The following is a 27,801-nucleotide window of genomic DNA, read 5'->3' as shown; positions in this document are numbered from 1 at the left end:
AATTTCAACGTGCGCGCTCACATGATTTTGTGCGTCAGCTGGTACGTTGCTCGCATTATAGTTCTGTCTCTATACGAGATTTGTTTTCAAATGGAGGAGTCTTTGATATTCCCTATGGGACCAGGAATACTCAAAGTACGTGACTGTAGCGTCAAGCCTGACCGAAGCGATTCGATGTCACCTGCGTGGTTTGAATCAAGTTTACGTTCCTAGGGGCTAAAAAGGTTTTCGTGTTTTAACGACGCGGGGTAGTTCTCCCACCGGCTTCATTAGCTTAGCGGGCTAGCATACGAGCAAACAGCTGTTGTGCGCTATTGGAGATGCGTTGAAAGGTGTTGTGGAGGTGTTTTATTTGGGTTTGTTTGCAGCGCCTAGTAACATGAATTCCGGTAGTAGTTGTAGTCCAGCAGTGTTAGCTTGTCTGAGGTGAAGTCTCTGCTCAGTTAGTTATGAGCAGTTTCAATCAGAACCTCCGCATAAGCTCTTCTTTCAGCGCAGACGGGAAGGGTCCGGCGGTCAGCGCTGACACCGGGAACAAGGACTGGGTTCTGGGAAGCGATGTGTTTTCCTGCTGTCACGAGTTGAGCCTCGTGGACGACTCGATGCAGGCGGGGATGTCGTCGGTCCAACAGGGACTGGACGGACACCTGCCGCTAATACGCGCTCAGAACCACGGCTCCCAGGATGGCATATTTTTCGAGCTGGGCTCCCCGGAGGAGGACTACCTGGACGGCAGCCCGTTAGAGTTCAGGGACAGCGACGCGAACGGCGTTGGCCCGTTGTTCGAGAGGAGGAAGAGGTCTCGGTCCAACAGCTCCAGACACAGGTTCAACGAGGTGGTCACGGAGCTAGTTCCGGAGGAGGTTCGGTGGTTCTACAAAGAGGACAAGAAAACATGGAAGCCGTTTATCGGACACGACTCTCTTAAAATCGAGCTAATGTTTCGGAAATACTGCGAACTGAACCCTGGTGCGGTATGCTCCCGGGTAGGCGGCGGAGATGAGGAGACTAGCGGTAAATGTGTGGACAGCCCGGGGCAGAACGGCTCCGTGCCCGTGGACACTGGGACTAGCAGCGTGGACGAAGGCCGTGGCTCTCTGGACACATCTACCGTGTCCTTCGATGGGAGCGATCCGGACGGCACCGAAATCAACGTAGAGCCTGTATGTGTTCGGGGAGGCCTCTATGAGGTCGACGTAAAGGAGAGAAAATGCTACCCTGTCTACTGGAAGCGTGAGTATATTTCCTCTCCTCCATCAGTTACACGCAATCGATCCATCTAGATCTCTGTTTGGTAATTATATTATATCATTCAGTATGTTTATTATTCTGCTGGATAATGTCTGACAGCAAACAGATTACTGGCCCACAGTCAGTGGTCAGCTGCTGTTCAGAATATTATTATTATTATTAACTATTACCACTATTTTATATAAAATAATTACTGTGTTATTTTTAAATTTAGAAAACCTAAGTAGCTTGTTTGAACTTGTATGGAGTTGCACCGACTGATTCCCTAGATCAGCAGGTCAGTTACTAAAAAAATTTAGATTTTCTATCCTATTCATTAAATCCTCCTAAAGTAAGAACTCCCACTATTCTATAAAATTGTCAACCAACATCATGAACCTTGATGTGTTTTTTAGTGTAAGAAAATTAGGTAAAAATATTAGGGACATATAATTGAACGCATAAATGAGGATCATCCTTTTAATTCCTTTGTTTTTAAGTTGGGTTATTGGCCATAACAGCAACATTAAAATCAGATATCAATATTGTTTCACATGTTCGTTGCAACCCCAGTTATGGGTGGCCGGTAGTTTCCACACCATGATTAGACCGATTTGAATCTCGTCAGTGAGGGAAAAGTGTGGTGAGCTTGTTTCAGTCAGCTGACGGCCAGTGAGCAGCAACAGGAGAGGAATGCATCACACTTTGCTCCATACAACGTGAGGAAACTCCCAAAAGCTCCACCTCTCTTTCTGGCTTCTCATTAAAAAGTCTTGAGTCTGTAGGAATGGTATTTCTGAAACTTTTAGTGGTTTTTAAAACTCTTGTATACCTAAATATCAGGAACCAACCCACACCTAATTGGAAGTTATTTTTGCTACAGATTTTAGGCCTTTGTCTTTATTGATGCTCATACCCCTCAAGCATTTAAAAAAAATATTAAAGTAATAGAAGACTTTAATAGTCACCATAAAAAAGACTTCAGAAGAAATCCCTTAAAGTACAGTTGAAACATTAGGTTCTGTAGAAGTGCAACCTTATCTCCTCTATGAGCCCATATTATCTACTGAGTACTTATCTCAGTGCTTATGTTTTTGTATGTTTGCTTTAGATTTAAGTAGGACATCTTACAAACAAAATAGTGGTATATTTTAATATCATTAGTCCGATTTAGCACAGAAAGGTTCTGTCTCTTTTAGGGAGTGCCTAATTTAGGATCAGCTATCGCTCTCTAATTCTCCTCCTGGGAATCAAATCAGAATTGTGTTCGTAATTTCACTCCAGACTGTAATGAAACCTGACCCCACTCTGTTAAACACCAAGGCTTGCTCCTCCTGGATTTGACTGACTTATTTAATTAAATGGAAATCAGTTTGCCGAACGTCATCTAGGGTACCATGGGAAAATGAGTTAGTTCCTAGAAAAGGATTTTAATTCTGCTCACTTCATTTTATTTATATAGCACCAATTCACTCATTTCACTGATTTATTTTTTTTCTAATACAGTCCAATCATATAGACACATTTTCATCTGATGCATATAGTCCAATTTAATACAAATTATTATGCACTACAGTTAAAGTCAATCGATCAGTGAATCCTAATAGGTAAAAAAATATTATAAACAAAAGAAAAACACCCAAAAAAAAAAACCTTCAAATGTCTAAAAGTACATGCAACTAAATCAGTGGTATGTCTGCTCCAGAACAAGACCATATTCCTGTGATGAGAGGCCAGTGGTTTATCGACGGTACCTGGCTCCCGTTGGAGGAAGAGGAGAGTGACCTCATCGAGCAGGAGCACCTGAACCATTTCCGAGGCCAACATGTGCAGGACACCTTTGAGACGGATCTGGTGGTCAAGACCGTTGATAGCAAAGATGGTGAGTGATGGGATAGAGGGTTATTGTTTAAACGTTTAGCTTTTACAGCTTTAAACAGCACTGATACATTAGTTCTTGCTGCTAATTTCTCAAAAAGTAAACCTAGTTTTTAGCTTTATTATGACAATTAAGGGACTTAATGTTTTGTTATGGGGGGAAACTTTGGTTTGGGGTTCAAGCAAAGGCCAGGTGACCGATTAATAATGAAATACGTGGCCATCGATCAATAGAAATGAACCTGCCAGGTGCCTCCATTGTTTTCTCTTGTCTCCTCATGCCACCATTGTTAAGCAGGTTCACCATTTTCATCCTGGCATGACCCTCTTTGATACAGTGGCTCTAGCAAAATACCACACACTTAGGTTTTGGAGAACAACAAGACAGAGGTTCGTTGATTCAGAGCTCTCCTTAAGGCTGCCAGATTGATGAATGTGTGGGGTTGTGAACAGGATGCTAAAATACAGCAAGAGGGGGAAAAAATTCAGATTGAGCAAGTGGATGAAAGCGAAAGCTGTGTTTAGGTTTTATTAGAAAAAGTGACTGTCTCTAGCTAACCTGACAATACATCCTAAAGTGATACATGACATATAACCCTGATGAATCACTTCAATAAATCGGAACATCTTTAAATATTTATTTAAGAAACTTTGTTAAAAATGTCAAATCTTACAGACGTGTTATCCACAGGGACATTTTACAAGCAATTATTTCTAGTTATTTTGACAATTATATGTTACAGCTAATGAAAACCCAACTATTAGAATATCATCTCTATAAGGCTCGCATCAGATCTGTCCTAAAATGTTCTGTTAGATTGCTGCTCTCGTTTCTGACACACTTTTTACTTCCACTTAACTTTCCATTGATATGCTAGGAAACAGCACTCTGCGTACAACTAGACAGAGGCTGTCTGCTGGAAAACGTATTTGTGTATTGGCCCGTAACATAACACCACAGCATTAAAATCCTGTTTGTACTGTTTTTGTTTTATTTTTGTATTATAATCTTCTAAGTAACAGAGTTTTGAGTAGCTTTAGCTTTAAGCTATAATAAAAAAAAATCACAGAAATAAACTCTTGAAATACATCCCTCTGTGTAAAGAATCTACAAATGTGTTGCACTTTTTTAGTTAAACAGTTTAGACTTTAACAGAACATTTATTTTAAACTTGTAAATGTAAAAAAAAAAAAAAAAGCAGAAGAAACTCAATGAATCTCACTTGCATCATTAAGAGTTTTATTATGCACTCCGAGTGCCGCTATCTTCAGAAGATGGAATAAGTTGTTGGGTTTATTCATGCATATGCATGCAAGGATACGTCAACACTAAAGAAACAATAGATGTATTTATGACAAAGTTACAGAAGGGTCATACCTTAAGTGTAAGCTGTGTGTAATATAATGCCGGGGCTCTTCATTTTGTTTTCTAACATCTGAACGATTTCTACTCCAGAAGACACCTACTGTTTCATTGTGTTGTGGATCAGCTGGACTCCTGCAAAACGGGAATCAATGTAGCTCTATCCCATTTGTTACAGAATAAGCCAAAGCAATGCCTACTCTTTATTTGTCATGATACCAACTAATGGAATACAGATATTAGTGGCTGCAGAGCACCTCCACCTCTTGTTTGTACCTCGTTCTTTCACCTCTATATTTAGCTGAGCCTGAAAGCAAAGTGAATGATAGAGCTTGTTAATTCACTATCTTTGAGCTAATGTTGCATTCTGCTTCGTACAGAGCAGTATTTTGTCCTGACACCGATGATCTGTAGCACTCACAGCCATATGGAGTCTATTTTAAACTGCATTGCGTCAAATACGAGGATTCTAAAATAAGTGCACTAATAAATTACAGATTTGCAGTGCATCCCTTTTTATCGTAGCTCGCACTTTCCTACTCTTCTTGGTCTGCAGCAGTTGGCTGAAGTTGGACTTTGCACATGCTGAACTGCTTCTAAAACGTCCGAGTCCTGTTTTCGATGGTTGTTTGTAAATTATAAACCTAAAATTAGGAATGCAACATTTAAAATATAACCAGTGCCTTGTCAAATTCACCTTTTTTTGGTAAGATTTTCCGTCTGGGTGCGCAGAGTACTTGGCAGGTTGTAAAAACAATAGGGTGTGGACTCACCTTTCAGGCTGAAGAGACGTCAGGGAAAATTACAGCCAGCAGGCCATCCAGCATGGCGTCAGCTTTGTTTTCTTTGTATTTCTGATGAGGGCAAAGCCCAGTAGTTATTTTTGTGTAACCTACCTTCTTATTTCAGACATTTGCAAGCCTATGATTATGTGTAATTATTGACATAAACATAGTTGAAAGAACTGTAAAGTAAGAAAAGTCTCTTATTGGTAGCCATCCTATATGCCGAAGACATCTAAATTGTTTATTAACCGCCTATTTAGCCATTAGTAAATGTTATAGATCCACTCACTACTTTGATCATTTGATGGTAATGCAAGCCAAACGACGCCTTGCATTACCATCAAAAGACCCAAGGCCAGTTGCACAGAACACAATCTACTAAGTTCATTTTGACCTCCATCTACCCATTCAGTGCTTAGTAGATATCCCAGAGCACTTATTTTCAATGGCTCCATCAGGTCTGTACCGATCGCCCTGACAGCAAACACACTTGCTGTGTGTCTCAGCACTTATCCTCTGCTCGGGCAACCACTGCCGACATTTGCAAGGCTGATCGCTGCGTTATCATGGATCGAGTGATTTATTCAAATCTGAGACTTGTGGCCTTCACAGTTCGGATCCACAATATCATTGCGTTCTTTTTTTACGGTTTAAAATATGCACATTTTCTTATCTGTCTGATTTTGTTCAACCTCTTGGTATTTAGGTGAAAATATAAATAGTTTTTTGTTTTGTTTTCCTCATCATAAGTGCTCATAAATAGATTTAATGCTGTGAGGTAAAGGTGCTATCTCAAAACAAAGGCTGCTGAGCAGATTGCCGTTGAGAAGTCACCAAGTTACAGCTCCTCAACATTTTCTGCTTCATGATGATAATTTCTGTTTACGTTGTTAGAGAAGTGATTGAAATAATTTGCCAGATAGCTATAAGCAAGTCTTGCACTCATTGCCACAACAGTAAAAAAAAAAAAAAAGGGTTTAAAATACAACTTATAAAAAATGATTAGTGTATAAAAAGCTAAAAATAAATAGAAAGCTGCCACGTGTTGTCTGACATTTACAAATGTGTTACACATGTACAAAAGCAGATGGTCTTTGTAAGAGTTTCTCATGGTTAAATGTTCGGGAGAGTCAATTAGCCTAAGTTTGTGTTACATATTCCATCTTAGCCATCTTACCCCCAATTATTGGCCACTAGTTGCAGTGCCTAGCAAAATAATTCATACCCCTTGAACTTTCCCACATTTTGTCACGTTACAACCAACAACTTCAATACATTTTGTTTGATAAACCAACATAAAGTAGCGAATAATTGTGCGGTAGAAAGTAAACGATTCATTGTTTTCTTTATTTTTAACTAATAAAGATCTAAAACTTGCAGCATGCATTTTTATTCAGCCCGGCAGAGTCAGCGTTACATCAAACCACCTTTCGCTGTAGTTACAGCTGCAAGCCTCTAGGGGTGATTTAGAAACTGACATTTTTGTCCGCTCTTTGCAAAACAGCTCAAGCGGCGTCAGATTAAATGAAAAGTGTTTTGTGAACATCAGTTTTGGTGTCTTGTCACAGATTCTGCTGGCGAATTGGCTCTGGACTTTGACTGGACTGTTCTAACACACGGATAAACATTGTAACAGTGTATGTTCAGGGTTGTTGTCCTGATTAAAGGTGAACGTCTGCACCAGTCTCAAGTATTTGCTGCCTCAGTTTTTCAGTGTGTCTTTCAGGACAGTCCTATATTTAGCTTCAACCAACTTATTTATTAACTCCAATCAGCTCCGAAGGCCCAAAGCATGATGCTGCCATGACCATGTTTCACCTTGGGGATGATGTGTTTCGTATGATGCGCAGGCTTGGTTTTCCACCACCATTTGCATGTATTTGTACCAGAGCTACGTTTAGGTCTCATCTTCCCAGAGCACATGCCTGTTGTTCTCCCTCGCAAACAGGGCTTCTTGTGGCTTTCGTTCAACAGTGTTTTTCCTCTTGCCACTCTTCTGCAAAGGCAAGATATGTGGAGTTCACAACTATTTATTGTCCTGCAGACAGATTCTTCTGCTTGAGCTGTGGACCTCTCAATGTCCTCCAGAAATACCATGTGCCTCTTGGCTGCTTCTTTGATAAATGCTCTTCTTTGTCCTACCATTTATCTGTATGACCTTGTGTTGGTAGATCTTCTGGTTGTGCCATACCGTTTCCATTTTTTGACTGATGGATAGAACAACGCTCCCTGAGACTTTTAAAGCTTTAGGTATTGTTTTACAACCCATCTCTGGTTTAAAGATCTCCACAACGTTGACCTGTCTGTTTTTATTCTCGGTCTTTATGATGCTGTTGGTTCGCCTCTGAAGCCTTCACAGGATGACCTTGTCAACTAATTAGGTGAATTCTGTGGGTAACTGCATGCGCTCGATTTTATTTAGGAGCATCAGTGTAAAGGGGACTGATTACAAATGCTTTCCACATTTTTCAGATTTTTATTTATAAAAAACTAATCATCAAATATCCTTTTCCTTTCATTCAACAATTATGACTGTCTTTGTGTTGGTCTGTTGCATGAAATACATTAAAGTATATTGTAATGTGACAAAATGTGATATAGTTCAATGTGTATGAATACTTTTTCCAAGGCACTTTATTTCCTGCAGCCAACATGTTCTTATAATAACCAGGACAACCTCTTTGCCCTGTTTTGGATTAATGACAAGTCTTATGTGACATGAACTGACCCTTACTCACTGTTTGTTGGTTGTTAGTTCTCTCCCACCTGCCCCCTTTCTATCTCCCGTTCCTGTTCAAATGGAGTGGATATCAGACGGGTGCTAAAACTGCAGGTCACAAGCGCAAACGCTGCCAAGGTACTGTGAAATCCTATGCTTCCTGTTGTGTTAGCTCCTTTAGCTCTTAACCCCTTGTCTTTTAGTTGCTAGGTCTCTGTTGGACTAGTTTTTCCTTTCTTTTGTGGGTTAAACGTTTTGAAGCCTTACATTTAGAACTAGACCTAGGCTCAGTTAGACTTGGTTGTAGTAAAAATGGATTTAGGCTGTTGTCTCAGTTTCCATTGCAGCTTTAACTGAGCCTAGTTGCTAGCATTCACTTTTAGTGCTGTGATCTAGAGTCGGTTCTACTACTATTGCTGCTTTTTGGGGAATCCTTCACATTTCCTTGCTGGAATAGTAAGTACACAACATGGTTCACTCAACTACAATTGCAAGACTCATTAAGAACAACATCAGAAATTAAAAATGGCCAAATATCACAAATCTCTAAGTACTGCTTTGTTGCTTTTTATAAATCTTCGAAACTGTCACCCTTTCCTTTTCATTCTTTCTGGTAATTATCACTGTAACCTTTAATCAACCATCCTCTCCAGCTCAATAGAGGTTCCTGAACAAAGCTTACTATTGAGAACTAAGCACAACTCGTGAGCTGGAAAGAAGACTCATTGTATGCTTTCTTTGTTACAGCCCTAGTGAGCTGTGTACATTTATTCTCAAGTCGGTTAATGTCCTATTTCTGGGTCCACTGAGGAAAGACGTCTCGGTGTTTGTTTCCTCATCTCAGAGGAAGATGAAATAGTTGTTGATCTGAAGCCCAGTGAGGAAGTCGGCGTCTGTATAGACACATAGTTCTTGAAGATAATGCACTGCCTTACATTTTTCATTAACATTACATTGCTATGATGCCCTCTGAAGTGAAGTTAGCTTCAGTGTCTCAATATATTCTAGGCCCAAATCAGATGATTGGTTTGACTGGCTCTCTTTGCTTTTCTCATTCACCTCTATCTTTTCCCAACTTGGACCTTACTTTATCTTCTTTAGTCTTTTATGTCACGAAGTCTTTGTTCCTTTTTAGTTTCAAGGGTTATTTTGGGATCCCTATCATCCTTTCTCAGATTCCCACTCTGTATTTGCTGTTTTATTTACACCCATATCTCAATAAATAAGAATATATTTTCTTTTTTATATTTTACTAATTTAATTAAAGTAATACTCACAATTCTATCAATTCATTACATGCAGGGTAATGTATTTAATTCAGTTTATTTTGATGATTAAATGAATCTTTTGATGATATTCTATTTTAATGAGATGCATCCATATGTTCTTTTGGTCTCTGAAGTAACCTTTGACTCCCACCTCTGCTAGACCGAAATACAAGGGTCAGCAAGTTTCTCTTTGAGCTTTCTGCTTGTTTCTTCTGTTTTGGTGTGGTTTCATCCACTGATAATGGCTATGAAGAGATCTTTCCTTCCTCTTCCAAAGTAGAACGACCGTTGCCACCCTTGTCAGGCAGACATATAATGAAAGGCGATTATAAAAACTGTTTGTGATTGAAGCAGACTGGATGGGAAAAGCTCCTCTTCCTCCAAAATCTAATAGCTACAGGTCCTTCTCAAAATATTAGCATATTGTGATAAAGTTCATTATTTTCCATAATGTCATGATGAAAATTTAACATTCATATATTTTAGATTCATTGCACACTAACTGAAATATTTCAGGTCTTTTATTGTCTTAATACAGATGATTTTGGCATACAGCTCATGAAAACCCAAACTTCCTATCTCACAAAATTAGCATATTTCATCCAACCAATAAAAGAAAAGTGTTTTTAAGACAAAAAACGTCAACCTTCAAATAATCATGTACAGTTATGCAATCAATACTTGGTCGGGAATCCTTTTGCAGAAATGACTGCTTCAATGCGGCGTGGCATGGAGGCAATCAGCCTGTGGCACTGCTGAGGTCTTATGGAGGCCCAGGATGCTTCGATAGCGGCCTTTAGCTCATCCAGAGTGTTGGGTCTTGAGTCTCTCAACGTTCTCTTCACAATATCCCACAGATTCTCTATGGGGTTCAGGTCAGGAGAGTTGGCAGGCCAATTGAGCACAGTGATACCATGGTCAGTAAACCATTTACCAGTGGTTTTGGCACTGTGAGCAGGTGCCAGGTCATGCTGAAAAATGAAATCTTCATCTCCATAAAGCTTTTCAGCAGATGGAAGCATGAAGTGCTCCAAAATCTCCTGATAGCTAGCTGCATTGACCCTGCCCTTGATAAAACACAGTGGACCAACACCAGCAGCTGACACGGCACCCCAGACCATCACTGACTGTGGGTACTTGACACTGGACTTCTGGCATTTTGGCATTTCCTTCTCCCCAGTCTTCCTCCAGACTCTGGCACCTTGATTTCCGAATTACATGCAGAATTTGCTTTCATCCGAAAAAAGTACTTTGGACCACTGAGCAACAGTCCGGTGCTGCTTCTCTGTAGCCCAGGTCAGGCGCTTCTGCCGCTGTTTCTGGTTCAAAAGTGGCTTGACCTGGGGAATGCGGCACCTGTAGCCCATTTCCTGCACACGCCTGTGCACGGTGGCTCTGGATGTTTCTACTCCAGACTCAGTCCACTGCTTCCGCAGGTCCCCCAAGGTCTGGAATCGGCCCTTCTCCACAATCTTCCTCAGGGTCCGGTCACCTCTTCTCGTTGTGCACCGTTTTCTGCCACACTTTTTCCTTCCCACAGACTTCCCACTGAGGTGCCTTGATACAGCACTCTGGGAACAGCCTATTTGTTCAGAAATGTCTTTCTGTGTCTTACCCTCTTGCTTGAGGCTGTCAATAGTGGCCTTCTGGACAGCAGTCAGGTCGGCAGTCTTACCCATGATTGGGGTTTTGAGTGATGAACCAGGCTGGGAGTTTTAAAGGCCTCAGGAATCTTTTGCAGGTGTTTAGAGTTAACTCGTTGATTCAGATGATTAGGTTCATAGCTCGTTTAGAGACCCTTTTAATGATATGCTAATTTTGTCAGATAGGAATTTTGGGTTTTCATGAGCTGTATGCCAAAATCATCTGTATTAAGACAATAAAAGACCTGAAATATTTCAGTTAGTGTGCAATGAATCTAAAATATATGAATGTTAAATTTTCATCATGACATTATGGAAAATAATGAATTTTATCACAATATGCTAATATTTTGTATGTGTTACTGTTGCTGATCAAGAGTAGTTGAGTGCTATGCCATGTTGTGATAAATACGATTATGTTTCCTTTGCCATGGAGTGATTTCATTTGATTATCTACAAAGAGAAAGCTAAATGTGTGACAGAACAAAAAAATCTGTTCCAAAAACACTTTGTCTTGTAGGTTCATAGGCTTCAGTGTTGGACAGTGATGGTCAGTGTTTTTGTTGCTTGTTCTCATGCATTTAAATGCAGACGGAACTAAAAGAGAACATTTCCAAGCTGTTGAGTAAAAATTCATGCTTTTTAAAATGTATTTGACAGCCAACAGAAGACCATTAGCTGCATGGGACACATGGAGGTTCGGCTGGTTTTGTTAATTCATATAAAGGGGACAAATATTTAATCATTTCTTAAAGGGTACCTTATTTGTCCTACAAATCTGAGCTACCTAAAAACACAAGAGTTTTCCAAGAAACTTCCTTTATGGGTAAGTGTTGTTTGAAGTCTAAAGCAAAATAAATTAAAAAAACAATATCCGGTACACTGCATTTACCCAGGAACTTTACCCTCTCCTTAAGGATTTTCATTCCTTCTCTGTTTCAGAACAGTACAGAGAGTCCATGGCTGTTTTTGGACAAATGCCAACGTATTTCACAGTTTTACCCGACTGAACAGGGACATGCAGCACAGCTTTAACTCTATTTAGTCCACCACTTAATTTATTGCTCCTTTGCCTTTGTAGGTGTTAAGTCATAGTTTTGCTCTTACTTGCTTTAGTCGCTGCATAAACCTCTAAATGGAAATCTGCAAAATGAGAGGACGGATATTTATTAAAGTTCAGAAACTATCAATTTGAAGATACGTAGCAGGACAACAAGCAAGAGCTGAAGTATGCAATCATGCTGTGTAATTTTTCTTTTTTTTTTTTTAAAGCAGATCAAAGCTACAGACTGCATTTGATTGAGCTGTTTGAAAAAATCGTGTCTCTCCTCGCTACGTTAAGAAAACAAACTTGAATTTCTCTATATATTTTTCAGACCTCTATTATTCCGAAATCCTAAAATCAAACCCTTATTTTTTTTTTTACTTATTTAGGTTCTCTGGTTTTCTGACTTCTCTCTCACAAATGATCCATGTTCTGTCCCGATGCCTCCAGTCTCCACCAATTCAGTCTGTTACTCCTCTCTCCCTGCCCTCTACAGCCATCCACCATTTGAAGCTGAGCCGCACACATGTGGACTGGCACAGCGTGGAGGAGGTCTACCTTTACAGCGACGCTACCACGTCAAAAATTGCTCGCACTGTTACCCAGAAACTGGGCTTCTCCAAAGGTTCGTGTGTCTTGCATCACACTCTATCCTACGAGATTGAAAGAGGGTTACGTTTCTTACTCATATTTTACATGTGTGTTTGACTTACCAGCACTGGTGTGATTATAATAGAACTAGAAAGCTGAAAACAAAGCCTAGTTATTTGGTATTAGTTTATTTTAATGTACTTTTATCAAAGGGACCGATGTGTTAAATATGAAACCGGCAAAGAATATGAGAAATACTTTATATCTAGACTTTATATATAAAAATATATTTACATCTAGACATTTTTCTATGAGGTCTCACCACAGATTCTGTCTCGGGCCTGATTGGGGCACTGTAACATGCAGCATCAATATGCTTTGGTCTTCACCAGCTTTCTTGTCCCTGCTGAAGAAAAGTATCCCCACACCATTCCCACCCGTTTCACTGTGGGGACGGTGCGTTCTTGGTGATGTGCAGTATTAATTTTGCTCCACTCATTAAATTTGTTTTCTCATCTGACCAGAACATCTTCTTCCACATATTTGCTGTGACCTCTACGTCTTTTATTGAGTCCAAATTTGTGGTGTTGTGTCATGTGAACTGCGGAGCTCCACAGCTCCTCGAGAGTTAGCACAAGCCGCTTGGTTGCTTCTCTGATTCATGCTCACCATGCACGCCGTGTCAGCGTCGGTGTACGGCCATGTTTTAGTCTCTTTGCAGTTGTCCAATTCTCTGTCCATTTTCAGATGATGGATTGAACAGAGTTTTGATGTTGAATGCTTGGGATGTAGTTTAATATCCTAATCCTGCTTTAAACATCTCCACAACTTTATCTCTGCTCTGTCTGATGTGTTCCCTGGTCTTCATGATGCTTTTTATCCATTAATGTTAGCAAACCTCTGAGGTCTTTTCAGAGTATCTGACTATATTGAGACACATTAATCCCAGGTGGGCAGTCTTTACTCAAGTCATTCCTGATTTTATTTAGGAATATCAGACTAAATGCAGATAAAGACCACACTTTTGATTTTTATTGCAAAAACAATTTACATTTTTTTATCCTTTTCCTTCCATTTCACAATGATATATACTGTGTTTAGGTCTAAAATCCCAAATAAAACAGACTGAAGGTTATGGTTGTAAAGTAAAAGGCAGCAAATGTGGTTTGACTTCATTACTAACACTTTATCAGTGTAAATGACTATGATCTGGTCTAAAGTACGAAAGCTTTATGGTTCATTTTTCTCACTGTACCCTTTTGAGGAGCTTTTACTGGTTACCTCACTGTTCGCTGGTTAGCAAACGCTCTTTAAAAGGAGATATCTTTAGTGGTAGCCAGACAGTTCACCGACTCCTATCACGTTTCCATTTAGCACACAACTTGATCAAATTATAGGTTTTAAGTAAAGACACACACTCTGACCTGCCAGTACATTACACATGCTGCCATGTAGTCTGTGGCTACAGCGAGACTCCACGTCTTACCTACTGACCTCCTTGGAATCAATACAGCCTGTTGGACTATTTATAGTCGGTGTTGTACCTTGTACATAAACCTAAACATAAGTATTTTATTAACAGCAAAATAAGGCATTATTAGAAAATAAACATCCAACTTTATTCTGAATTTCTGTTGCTGCAGCCTCAAGCAGCGGCACGCGGCTCCATCGAGGTTATGTAGAGGAGGCCTCCCCAGAGGACCGACCCCCTCAGACTACCCATGTCGTGTTTGTGGTGCACGGGATTGGCCAGAAGATGGACCAGGGCCGCATTATTAAAAACACTGGAATGTGAGTTGCCTGTTTTATTAAGGTTACTGTATTTTGAGATGTCCTCCAAAGCCTGCGTGTTTTAGTTTTTTTTATAAAAGCTGCATTTTCCTTCGTAAAATCTCAAGTTGAGCCCAAGTTTTAGATTCATGTCCAGTTTTCGTTTTTACAAACACACTGAGGAGGAAAGAAGCTTTTGTCTTGGTTCAGAGTGTTTCCTCTCTTTTCTTTTTAATCCATTTTAAGAAGTTGGTCTCACCTTGTTGCACATCTTCTGTTTTATGTTTTTTGCTTCCTCGTCACATGCAGATGATATGATCTTACCCTAAGGTGTTTGAAATTGTCTGCATAGCTTGCTTTATGTGATAATTGCCTGGTCTTTTGACCAAACCTCTTAAACACGTGGCTTCTGTTCTTCCTCTATTCAGATTAAAAACCTGCCCGACAGGTTTTTATTCTTCTAGAAAACATTTCTTATTCTAGAATATAGCTTTTTATGCTGAACAGTATTTGTTTTATAATGCTTCCTGCCAAATAAAGGGTAAAATCATCCTCTCTGTTTGCAGTAGCTTAAAGACGTGAAGAATCTGATGGTTACAAACCCAAGTTACGTATGAAGGATTTAAATCTGCTCACTTAAGAGAAAGTTGCAGCAAACAAAAGAGCAAATATTTCGTGGTTAGCGGGTTTCAAGAATATGTTTCCCTTTCTTTCTTTTTTTAATCAAAGGCCATTTGCAGTTTAAACAGTGAAAATGTTGCACCTGCAGTCTGTGTTTTGTCCTCATTTTTCTCTCTCTTTCACATTCTTCTTCTGCTCTATACTAATATAACTGACAACAAACTACAGGTCCTTCTCAAAATATTAGCATATTGTGATAAAATTCATTATTTTCCATAATGTCATGATGAAAATTTAACATTCATATATTTTAGATTCATTGCACACTAACTGAAATATTTCAGGTCTTTTATTGTCTTAATACGGATGATTTTGGCATACAGCTCATGAAAACCCCAAATTCCTATCTCACAAAATTAGCATATCATTAAAAGGGTCTCTAAACGAGCTATGAACCTAATCATCTGAATCAACGAGTTAACTCTAAACACCTGCAAAAGATTCCTGAGGCCTTTAAAACTCCCAGCCTGGTTCATCACTCAAAACCCCAATCATGGGTAAGACTGCCGACCTGACTGCTGTCCAGAAGGCCACTATTGACACCCTCAAGCAAGAGAGTAAGACACAGAAAGAAATTTCTGAACGAATAGGCTGTTCCCAGAGTGCTGTATCAAGGCACCTCAGTGGGAAGTCTGTGGGAAGGAAAAAGTGTGGCAGAAAACGCTGCACAACGAGAAGAGGTGACCGGACCCTGAGGAAGATTGTGGAGAAGGGCCGATTCCAGACCTTGGGGGACCTGCGGAAGCAGTGGACTGAGTCTGGAGTAGAAACATCCAGAGCCACCGTGCACAGGCGTATGCAGGAAATGGGCTACAGGTGCCACATTCCCCAGGTCAAGCCACTTTTGAACCAGAAACAGCGGCAGAAGCGCCTGACCTGGGCTACAGAGAAGCAGCACTGGACTGTTGCTCAGTGGTCCAAAGTACTTTTTTCGGATGAAAGCAAATTCTGCATGTCATTCAGAAATTAAGGTGCCAGAGTCTGGAGGAAGACTGGGGAGAAGGAAATGCTAGAAGTCCAGTGTCAAGTACCCACAGTCAGTGATGGTCTGGGGTGCCGTGTCAGCTGCTGGTGTTGGTCCACTGTGTTTTATCAAGGGCAGGGTCAATGCAGCTAGCTATCAGGAGATTTTGGAGCACTTCATGCTTCCATCTGCTGAAAAGCTTTATGGAGATGAAGATTTCATTTTTCAGCACGACCTGACACCTGCTCACAGTGCCAAAACCACTGGTAAATGGTTTACTGACCATGGTATCACTGTGCTCAATTGGCCTGCCAACTCTCCTGACCTGAACCCCATAGAGAATCTGTGGGATATTGTGAAGAGAACGTTGAGAGACTCAAGACCCAACACTCTGGATGAGCTAAAGGCCGCTATTGAAGCATCCTGGGCCTCCATAAGACCTCAGCAGTGTCACAGGCTGATTGCCTCCATGCCACACTGCATTGAAGCAGTCATTTCTGCCAAAGGATTCCCGACCAAGTATTGAGTGCATAACTGTACATGATTATTTGAAAGTTGATGTTTTTTGTATTAAAAACACTTTTCTTTTATTGGTCGGATGAAATATGCTAATTTTGTGAGATAGGAATTTTGGGTTTTCATGAGCTGTATGCCAAAATCATCCGTATTAAGACAATAAAAGACCTGAAATATTTCAGTTAGTGTGCAATGAATCTAAAATATATGAATGTTAAATTTTCATCATTACATTATGGAAAATAATTAACTTTATCACAATATGCTAATATTTTGAGAAGGACCTGTATAGCACCCAAGAAAGTACAATGTACCAGAAATCACCCAAAATAAGAAGTTATATGAGACAAACCAAAGAATCTGGCCGTGTACATCTCAGTGTGTGATGATTTACAGTAAAGGTACTGCAGTACCCCGGTATTAACACAACAATTTAACATAAATGTTAAATATGATCTAATGACTTTTTGTAAACAGGGAAGCAGTTATACCTACTACTGCTGAACTTATGTAACACCTTATAGCTGTTTATTATTATTATTTATCACATTCTAATATTATTTTGATGCATGGACTAAAGTAAAAAAAAAACTATTTTAAAATAAGCACCCGCTAAATTTTGCAGCAGTTTTTAAGATCTTATACCTTTATACCCTAATCTGCTCTTTATAGAGTAATACAACTATAACAAGCTTATATTTCCTGGTTAATTAGTTGGGCGATCTGCTGTGGTGCCTACAAAAACATGCTTCTTGCAGCTTTTTAACTGTTGTTTTAAATCAGATTTACCCTAATGAGAGTGGTGAGTTTTGCTCCTCTGGTTTCCACTTCACTGTAAGCAAGGACAATACAGTAGCCTTCTTTTAGCCATCTGACTGGCAGCGTGCAGCAACAGGTGGGGGGAGAGGCAGCAATGAAAGAAACCCTCAGATAGCTAAAGGAAGGCTTCTACATTTTCCTTTACCTACAACAATGACACATTTGATTGGTTGGAAATGTTTGTTGTTTTAACCGGGAGACGGTCATGGGGTGGAGAATAAAGGAGTCATTCTGGTACTTTCTCTGGTTTGTCATTGAAATTACTTTACATTAGTGGTTTTGAAACCCTAGCTCTTTTAAAACATTGGTATACATCCGTACCAGCAACCAGTTAATGCCTACATGTGAAACCACACCTATTCTAACATGTTGTGAATAACAGGCTACAACTCTTTTTTAGGTATGTTGCTAAAATGTCTTTTCCAGTAAATTATTGTCCATGTGATGGACAATAAGAAGTATTCTGGTTAATGACAGCAGCACACACATGTACCGCTGTATCACAAAGTGAACCTGCTCACACTGTCACAGTAACCAAAGTAGACCAAGTCAAGCTGCAGGGCATGTTAAGCCTGCCTCGTATCTTCCTGTGGATTACGTTACGCACACCTTCCACTGCAAAACATCAGCCAAACCAGTGTTCCACTTTTGAATTGGCTGGGTTTTTTTTTTTTTTTTTCACATTTTGAATAATAATTTCATCACTGAGTTTCTTTATCATCAGCATAAGAGAAGACAGTTGGAGTCTTTGACAATATTATGTCTTAAAGGTTAAAGAGACTGGCTGTTTTAAAATGTTGCTACATCAACACAGGTTGTTGTGAGCACAGCACATTAAAGCTGTAATCTAGTTCCTCCAACTTGGAGCGTGTAAGTTTCCCTGCAGACAGTCAGGTGACTCATAGGTTCCTCTCGATAAACAGCTGCATCCTACATTTAAGCAGCTACCTTACTCTGTGTTTGTGATTTTAGTGTTCAATCAGAGATAAAAATGGACATCAGTGTTCATCTCTAAAGCCTTTAATGTCTACGAGAGAGAGTTGAAAGAACCCATGCCCAGGGATTTAGCCTAACGCTAACACCCCACTTCCCGACATCCATTGGCTCTTAATTCTGTTATGTAAACAGATGCATCCATTTGTGTTGTCTAAGCAATCTGTTTTAATGTATTTAAATCTCCGATTTTGTTTTGCTCGTTTGATAAGAAAAAATATGCTACTTGATAAGTAGATTCTGTTTCACAAAAATAAAATAAAAAGACTTAGAGTATATTAATAACGAGTCTGACTGCAAATATGTCAAATCTTCAAAGGTTTTGTACAATAATGTTTCACTAGGGTCATATATATGAATGTAGCTATAATCTACAACCTGTGAATGTTATTGCAACAACATTTCTATATTTCAGAAAAGGTTTTTCATCTTAAATGTAAAACGTATATATTTTTTGCGTAAAAACTGCTCTGAGTGGGTTGTTCATTCAGCAAATGGCATGTTTTAGAGTGTATACTCAAGTTATCATTTATTTGATTACTACATAAATTGACGTTTATTTTAATAATCAATCACGATTAATCCAATCAATTGTTTGCACCTTATTGAAAGCTATATGAAAACTATCACAACACTTCAAATTAGGCTATGTAGTTCTTGTGCCAATAAAAAAGGTTAGCTGAGAAAATATTTGCATTTGGGTGGACAATCACAGCTTCTACCTCTTTCTTTCCTAAAAGTTTTCCCTTTTCAAAGGTGTCCTGGGGCCATTTCCCTTCCCCCTACTCGATTAATTAAAAGCAAATAAGACACCCTACCCCTTAGTAACGTCGGGTTATGGGAAGACTGAGGCACAAGCGGTAAAATAGGATTCAGTGTCAATCCTCAGTCATCTACCTAGATGATATTTTCATGCACACATTCAGTCCTCTGTCTATACCGGGGGGGCAACTCGAGGGCCGGTGTCCTGAAACTTTTAAATGCATCTCTGCTTCAACTCACCTGAATCAAATGTACGGCTCGTTACCGGGCCTGTGCAGAACTTGACTGTTGGACCAAGGACACATCTAGAAGTTGCAAGACACCGACCCTCGAGGACTGGAATTGCCCACCCCTGGTCTATACAAACAGACTTTACTGGTCAATGCCGTCATCATTTTCTGTTGCTTCATTGTGTTTATTTAGGTTGAGGGAAGGTGTACGGAAGATGGAGGAGAAGCATTTTTCTGAGCACAACGACGAACACGTAGAGTTTCTTCCTGTTGAGTGGCGTTCTAAACTAGCACTGGATGGAGGTATGTCAGGATTACAGGTTTTTTGATGAATAATGCCTGAACACAACTTTGTGGTTTTTACAATTGACCATAAGCTCAAGCATGTTTGCTTCTGGGTTTTACATACACGGCATGTTTCCTTAGATACGGTCGAGTCAATCACGCCAGACAAAGTGCGAGGACTGCGAGACCTTCTCAACAGCAGTGCCATGGACATCATGTACTACAACAGTCCTCTCTATCGTGACGAAGTGAGTCATACAGCTTCAGATCATAAAAGGTTTCTCCAGTAGCCTCCATTGGTTCTCAAAATAACCTCTTCCCTCCTTCTTTTCTAGATAACCAAGGGGCTTACAGAAGAGCTGAACAGACTGTACTCACTCTTCTGCTCGCGGAACCCTGACTTTGAGGAAAGGGGTGGAAAAGTGTCCATCGTGTCTCACTCCCTTGGCTGTGTCATCACCTATGACATTATGACAGGATGGGATCCCGTACGGTTCTGTCTGCAAGAGCATTGCGCCGTAGAGGAGGAGCAGGATTTCCGCTGGATGTCTTTTGAGGAGCGGCAGCTTTTAGAGGAGCTGAGGCTCACAAAGAATAGGTGGGATATTAATTGTTAATATTTTTTTTTTTCTTTTGTTTTATGGTGCAAAAATAATTATGTTTTTGTTTTTGCCAGGTTGAGAGAGTTGGAAAATCAGCTGGTCAAACTGGAGGCCTCTAATCCTTCAGCCCCCCCAGCTCTTAAATTCAAGGTGAGATGCGTTGGTATCTTGTTGAATTATGCAGTTGTGGTCAGAAGTTTACATACACTCACCATGCTCATGAACGTCATCTTCCTTTCGGGCACAAGTTAGATTTAGTCTAATCTAGGGTCCTTAAACATACAAGCTGAAATATAAACATACACCCCCACTGATAAGCATGTTGCACTTCCATCACACTCTTCATTTTAGCCATTAACACGTTTTCAGTTTAATTCTGGATGAATTTTACACACATTTTCTGCATTTTTGAGGTCAAGATTATTCCAGAAGCAGGTTTGATTTATTGTTTGGGATCATTATCTTGTTGGATCCATCTACTGTATTAAGTTTCTATCAGCTGTTGACTTGAGGTGTTGGTCGTAGATTTGGAGGTACCCAAGCCTCACGTTGACTTCTTCAAACACACTTCCTTTCACTGAAGCCAAACAGCTAGTTGTCTTGTCTGACCATAAGGCGTTTCTCCAAAACTGAATTTGGTTTGCCCATGTGGGCAGCTTCAAAGTTTAGTTGATCTTGACGTAACAGGGTTTGGAGGAGGTTTTTTTTTTTTTTTTTTGGTTATCACCGTCTCAGTCCATGGCACTGTTAAACTTGCTTCTCTGTGGACAGGAACAATGGTATTTCAGCAGTTTCTGTTCATTTCATGAGTGCATTTGTTCAGAGAAAACACAATTGATCTCAGCCTCTATTGAGGATAAAATGTTATTCACCACAAAGCCTGATGACATCATCACGAGTGAAAACATGCTTTTCCATAGTCTACGGCATTTGTCTCCCTGCTGTAACATTTGTAGCATTCTGGGTGTGGTGGTTGTATATTTTCCTGCCAAACAGGAATTATCCTCTAGTTACACAGGAACTGGTGGCTGTGACCTGGCTTAGGGCTTGATTCTTCACATGCATAGCTTGCATGGCTAACACAAACAATAAAAAGAATATATTGACAAAATGTTTAATACACACCAGACATTGTTGTTTAAAGTAATGAACAAAATCTGTTTATGTAAAAGTAAAATTGTTGGGACTTTTATTATCATCTTTTCACCTTTTGTCTCTCAGGTAGAAAACTTTTTCTGCATGGGGTCTCCTTTAGCAGTTTTTTTGGCCCTGCGAGGAATTCGTCAAGGTGCCAGCGGCCACCAGGACCACATCTTGCCCACCTCCATCTGCAGCAGGCTCTTCAACGTCTTCCATCCCACAGACCCTGTGGTCAGATATGCTTGTTTCTTTAATTTGATTGACTTTCTGCATTGGGAATTAAGAATGAGAAATGTTCATATTCAGCATCTTTTTTTATAAGGGAGTTGACTCTTCTCTGTTCTGTTAAGGCTTACAGACTGGAGCCCCTCATCCTTAAACATTATAGCAACGTTGCACCTGTCCAGATACATTGGTTAGAACTTCATTTTTACACTTTTTTATTATTCTTTACAAGTACAAAATGGTAACCAAGTTTGTATGCTTTGATCAAATGTGGTTTGTCTTTTCATCAGGTGTAGCGCCACTAACCCTTCATCCTATGATGAGATCCGGCCTACTTTCCTCAACCCGGTCAAAGATCCAGCTTCAGACACGGAGAGTATTCCCAGCCCAAGTACTTCTCCTGTCCTGGCCCGTAAACACTATGGGGAGTCCATCACCAGCCTGGGCAAGGCCAGCATACTAGGTAAATTCAGCTTTAGTTTTTTCATTGCTTGATTAATATGTTTTTTACTTTATTCCTATTCAGATCTTAAAGTGAAACAGATCAGTGTGATGCAAACAATAAAGGGAAGCAGATGATCTTTTTTATGTTCCATTATGTTTTTATAATTTCATACAATTTAGTTGTCTTTGGTGAAAATATCAAACTGTAATTCTGCAGTTGGGATTTTCCCCTAGTTTTGAGTCAGTGGCGCCCTCATGTGGCATTAAAGGGTCTCTGCTTTTGATAATACTAAAGAAGTCTTCAGACCCCCTTTTCACCCTATGATCATGTTTTAATCATAAACCTCAGTGGATTTTATTAGATTATTGGTGATTGACCAACATGAGGAACAGCATAATTGTAAAGTATATGAATAATTGGGCATGATTTTCACAAATATAATTGGTAAAAGTTCAATTCAAGGGTTATAAAAACTTTAGCAGTCACTGTAACTTCCTTTGTATTTTTACATAAACTCATTTATAAATTCTTAGGTTTTATGTCTACCTGCAGGTGCAGCAAGCATAGGAAAGGGGCTGGGAGGCATCCTCTTCTCACGGTTTTCCCGCTCAAACAGCCAACCTTCAGTGTCTTTAGGAGCGGATGGAGGAGCGAACGCCGAAGAAGAGGAGGAGAAGCGCACAGAAAGCCAGTCATCATACGGTCTTTCCTCCATAACTCGGCCGACCTCTCCCACTGGGGAGACATTATGTACGTTTATTCTGATTAAAAATCATTAACCAGATATTCATTTTAATTTTCTTAGATCGGAAAGAAAATGAATGGAAGATTAATAAAATGGCATCCAACAGTAAAAATACCAATGATTCATAAAAACAGCAACAGTCAGTATACAGAATCCGATAATCCAGGATAAATTAATGATACAGATTTGGAAAAAGGGTGAAGGCTGCAACATCAGCTTATCAGTGCCTATTGTTCTTGCAGGTCAATGTCTGTATTTATAAAAAAAAAAAAAGGGGGGGACAATCTGAATAAGCCAATTCAAACCAGGAAACACCAATCTAAACGTCATTGTTAAATATAAATGCATTTCCAAACCCATATGGGTTTTCACTTTCTGGCGACATTGTTTTTCAAAATTCAAATCTATAATAGATTGTCCTCTAAAGTCATACATTTTCTCTGGTTTATTTGAACTATTTTTGGTAACGTATAGTTAATAAATGTTTTACTTTATACATGACTTGGGATGTTTAATGATTTACAAGGTCCTGAAACCTTCATATGTTGTCAAAAAGAGCATTTGTCAACTTTCTATAAGTAGCTTTATTTATAATAAAAAACTCAAGTGGTTCTGCTTTTAAGCAGCACTCTTCCTATTTTAGCATTATTTATGAAAGCTTGATTTATTAAAAAAAAGATTACATTAATTCATTATGTTTATCTAGAGTGAATTTATTAACATCAAACAGCTTTTTAACGTGTGTAGCTCTTCTTTCATTGTGTCCAATAGTTGAACTAACGGTGATATAATGATTGTAAAACTGTGTTTTTCTCTTGCAGTGGAGCTGGAGAGGCGCATCGACTTTGAGTTGCGGGAGGGTCTGGTGGAGAGCCGCTATTGGTCGGCGGTGACCTCCCACACTGGATACTGGTGCTCACATGATATTGCACTCTTTTTGCTGACCTTTATATATAATAAGTCAACAACGTCTGCCCCAGCAGAAGACACTCCTGAACCAGACTGAGGCACACAGACACCTGAGTGGTGTCCTGTAACTCATAAAGATTTTGTAATTTCTTGACAAAACTCAAAAAGTGACAGTTTCATTTTATTTATTTTTTTCTCTTCCAACCTTTCAATCACACAAACAATTAACATATCCTTCATTATTTTGATCTATGATCCAGTTCCATTTGCGAGTCATTGATAAGAAAACCTCATTCCGAGATGTAGCCATTGACGGACCAGGAGCCCTGACAGAGGGACACTCTGTGCCAGTTCGACCGCTCCTTAAAACGTTAACATGGAAGAAGAGGCAGTTATCCCAAAACATGGAGGTTCCTCAACCATCAGAACAGCACCTCCTCCCAACATTGAGTCTGTTCATCTCATTTGGTTGTTAATGTTCATCAGCCCATCTCCTCTGCAGACATTCACTCTGGAGCCTTCTGATGTTCTTATAAAAGAAATACGATTGTTACAAAAAAGGTTTTTTTTTTTTTTCATTAAACATTCAGTCAAAATGTGAAAAACCTATTGCTTACATGGGAACTCGATGCCTTTTGAAATCAGCCCAAAAATGTTACTAATATAATATTTTCACACAAAATAGGGCATAATCCCTTTAATAATATTGGCAATATGTGTTTTATGCAGTTGTTTGCTTTCGATTTTTTTAAGACCAGTAAGATTTGAAAGGCATAAACCAAATACAACCTCAGCTCAGCTTATTGTGTACTTTATAGCTGAGTAAAATGTTTTATTAGTTGCCATAAAAAATGCACGTTAAGTTTGGGGAAAATGTCTTTCAAAAGTTGCAGCTAAACATTCTCCTTTTAAATTCCATGTTACTTTCAGATGTGCAGCCTTTTAAACAAGGGAGGCATATCGTTATTTCCTTACACTTTATTGATATGAATTATAGTGGGAAACACTTGAGGGTGTGATTTACATGAGTTTTACTGAAAGCAGTCATTGCTCAACTGAAATCTACGCTTCTTTGTTAGTATTAAGTTATGGAGATACTTCTGATTGTCCTTATCTTTGCCTACATGTTTTTTATTGATGTCCAAATGAAATGAATGGCTCTAGATGTATTTTTAGTGGAAAACAGAAATATTTCATGATTTTCAGGCGCCTGCAAATATAAACCTGAATCTCATCATATGAAAAGTTGGATTCAAACTTGTGGCCAAATAGCATGAAGGTGTCCAGTTAGTTTGCTGCTGTAGTAAAGCTACTGCTTATAATTGACGAAGTGTGAAATTTCAAGGAAAAAACAAATCTATTTGTTGATGTGTTTGGAGGACATCGCATACATGTTGTTTCTCCACCTTTTCTGATACCAATGTGCACTTTTTCCCCTTTGGGCAAATGTTATATTTATGTTTCTTTATTCATGAAAATATCCAGCTGCAGTCAAATAGACAAATGAAAAGAATAATTGCTTGTATGGCACCTCTTAGATTTATTCCAAAAAACATTGACAAGCAAAAAAAGCCAATGATGAATAATTTTTTGTTTTCTAAAAATGTTTATCTGTGATTTGTAGGTGCAAACATAGAAGAAAAAAAAGCAAGCAAAAGATCCTAAATTAATTTCACTTTAATGTTGAACCCCAGTATGATTTCTGCAGAAACTAGAATGCTTTTGCACTTTGCATGGTCTCAGATAAAAAATAATGAACGTTGGAACAATTAAAATAGTGCTGTGTGCCAACACACATCTAAGAATTTTTTAATACTGCAAAAACAACTCATTTGAAACACTAGCACTGGATGAAGAAGTGATCTTGATACTGCTCACAGAGTTACATTAAAAAGTGTCAATTTAATGTATCCATTTTTATTGTATTATCACACAGGCACATCTTAATGAATTGCAATATCAATAGGGTTATGTATTTTGAGTCATTCACTACTAAAGGTGACACGTGGATTAATTGCACACAGTGATGTATTTGGTACTTTGCATGGTTATGGTTTACAGCTAATGAAAATTTGAATATCACATAAGGCCAGGTTAAAAAAACAATTGTTAGAGAAATGTCAGCCCACTAGACCATGTACTGTACTGTGTTTTAACTCACTACTGCTTCACTACGGTGTGGCATGGAGACCAATCTTCTTCACAATAGCCCAAAGAATATTTAGTTGGTTTGTGTGGGGAGTTTACTGGCCAACCAAGCAGAGGGATACTATGCTCATTAACCCAGGTATTGGTACCTTTGGAAGTGTGTGCAGGTTCCAAGGCTTCTGCTGGAAAAATAAAATCAGCATCTCCATAAAGCTTGGCAGCACAGGGAAGCATGAGGTGCTCTAATATCTCCTCGTAGACTGCTGCGATGACTTTGGACCTGATCAAAAGTGGACCAGCACTAGAAGGTGACACATTGCTCACTGTGGAAACTTCACCCTGGACCTCAAGCAAGTTGGATTCTCCGACTCGCCACTCTTCGTCCAGACTCTGGAATTGATTTCCACATGAAATGCGAACTTTACTTTGATCTGAAAATAGGACTTTGGACCACTGTACAAGACTACAGTCCTGTTTTGTAATGCTTTTGACTTGGTTTCTGTTTCAAAAGTAGCTTAACACAAAGAATGCAATAGTAATATGCCTATAGACACATCTCTGTGGGATGGCTCTTGAAGCACTAACTCCTGTTGCAGTCTATTCATGAATCTCCCCCAGACTCTTGAATGGGCTTTGCTTCACAATCCACAAGGGCTGCGGGTATCCCTGATGCTTGAGCACCTTTTTCTACCTGTTTTTCCTTCCACTTAACTTTCCATTGATTTGCTTAGATACATAACTTTGTGATCAGCCAGCTTCTTTAGCAATAAACTTGTGTGACCTGCCCTCTGTGGAGGGTGTCGTTGACTACCGCCTGGAAAACTTCAAGTCAGCACTCTTAACCATGATTGTGACTGAATTTTGGCTGTTTATTAGTTGTAAGCCATAATAATCAAAATGAACACAATTAGAGATCTGAAATATATCACTCTGTGTGTAATACATCTATATACGAATTTCACTTTTTGAATTTGATTAATGAAGTAAATTACTTTTCGATGGGGGAATAACTTTGAGATGCATATGTTGTAAAAAAGGAGCTCATTTTAATTTTTGTTTGGTGTAAACAGCAGCATCACCTTAAGGCTGTTTGCTCCACTACTGAGTAGAATCAGTTTATTATAGATGTATAATGACTGTTACATTTGCAAAGGCCAATTTGCTAAAACCATTCTGCCTTGAAGAGCTGACGTTCTAGACAAGCAAGACTGGTGCTTTAACTGCGATAAATAAGGCAGGGTCATCCAAGATGGTTCTCTAATTTGATCTGTTGGAAATCGCACAATCATGAGCTAAGAATTGCACAGAAACTTTACTAAAAATAAAGTTATTTTCATTTTTTTCTAAGCATTATGTAACATTGCAGACTACATGCAGGAAGCTAATATCAGTTTATAGAAATGCAGTTTTACTCTGGCCCTCATTCACGCAGTGAAACAAATCTGTACTTCAATATCAACAAAGCATTGTAAAAAATTCCACACGATGGAGCTAAATATATGTGCAAACTGGCACATTTTACATTCTTTCAGTTCAGCCCAGATCTCCTTACTCTGATTGCTGAGAAGCTACATGCTTACAGAAAAGCGAGTTTTGGCTAACATACAATGCAACTTTGACTACACGTCCAGTTAATGTACAGCTTTTTTGACTGATGACAGTATATTTTTCCTAGTAAAGGCATCGAGGAATTGTCTGCTGTTACGTGTTTGAATTTCCACTTTGGTTGGATGCTAGATTGAAGCCATCTTTGATTATGATCCAGCACAGATGTTTTTTGTTGTTTTTTTTTTTTGTAAGACTAGCAACTTAATAAAGAAGTTGCATATGGTTTGCATACCTATATAAGATGACAACTGAAAGAAACATTTAAATCGACAGTTGGTTCAAATTAAAGGTTATTCTGATGCCAGGAAAAGGTGTTTCTGTTCTTAGAGCTGTGCAATAACCCATGCCTGTAATGGATTCTAACTGCCATTCAAAGCACTGTATTTATTTCCTTTTATTAAATCATTTACTTTTCTCAGTTGGTCCTGATTTGTACG

The 27,801-nt window shown here is 39.2% G+C and overlaps 1 protein-coding gene across 3 annotated transcripts; it reads left to right on the top strand.

The window, feature by feature from the left end:
* On the top strand, positions 1 to 27,782 carry ddhd1a (DDHD domain containing 1a). 3 transcript variants are annotated; one of them, XM_047345226.1, is made up of 14 exons: positions 1 to 1,233; positions 2,936 to 3,112; positions 8,012 to 8,113; positions 12,428 to 12,556; positions 14,166 to 14,313; positions 19,451 to 19,560; positions 19,684 to 19,790; positions 19,878 to 20,140; positions 20,219 to 20,294; positions 21,366 to 21,515; positions 21,635 to 21,699; positions 21,800 to 21,972; positions 22,507 to 22,704; positions 23,521 to 27,782. In XM_047345226.1, the coding sequence occupies exons 1-14, from the start codon at positions 450 to 452 to the stop codon at positions 23,703 to 23,705; spliced, it is 2,667 nt and encodes an 888-aa protein (XP_047201182.1). In that variant the 5' UTR covers positions 1 to 449; the 3' UTR covers positions 23,706 to 27,782. The 3 variants fall into 3 exon arrangements, with proteins under 3 accessions (XP_047201182.1, XP_047201184.1, XP_047201183.1); XM_047345227.1 differs by lacking the exon at positions 8,012 to 8,113 and having other exon boundaries at positions 3 to 1,233; XM_047345228.1 differs by lacking the exons at positions 8,012 to 8,113; positions 12,428 to 12,556 and having other exon boundaries at positions 2 to 1,233.
* The last annotated feature ends 19 nt before the right edge of the window (positions 27,783 to 27,801 follow it).

Source organism: Girardinichthys multiradiatus, chromosome 19 (assembly GCF_021462225.1).
Source record: "Girardinichthys multiradiatus isolate DD_20200921_A chromosome 19, DD_fGirMul_XY1, whole genome shotgun sequence".
NCBI lineage: Eukaryota > Metazoa > Chordata > Actinopteri > Cyprinodontiformes > Goodeidae > Girardinichthys > Girardinichthys multiradiatus.
The sequence above is the reverse complement of the archived record's forward strand: the minus strand, read 5'-3'. Positions and strand labels throughout refer to the sequence as shown.

Coding starts and splice junctions, on each gene's coding strand:
- ddhd1a (XM_047345226.1), top strand. CDS start 450: ATGAGCAGTTTCAATCAGAACCTCCGCATAAGCTCTTCTTTCAGCGCA. Junction 14,314..19,450: donor ATTATTAAAAACACTGGAAT/GTGAGTTGCCTG, acceptor GTGTTTATTTAG/GTTGAGGGAAGGTGTACGGA. Junction 21,516..21,634: donor TCCATCCCACAGACCCTGTG/GTCAGATATGCT, acceptor TGTTCTGTTAAG/GCTTACAGACTGGAGCCCCT.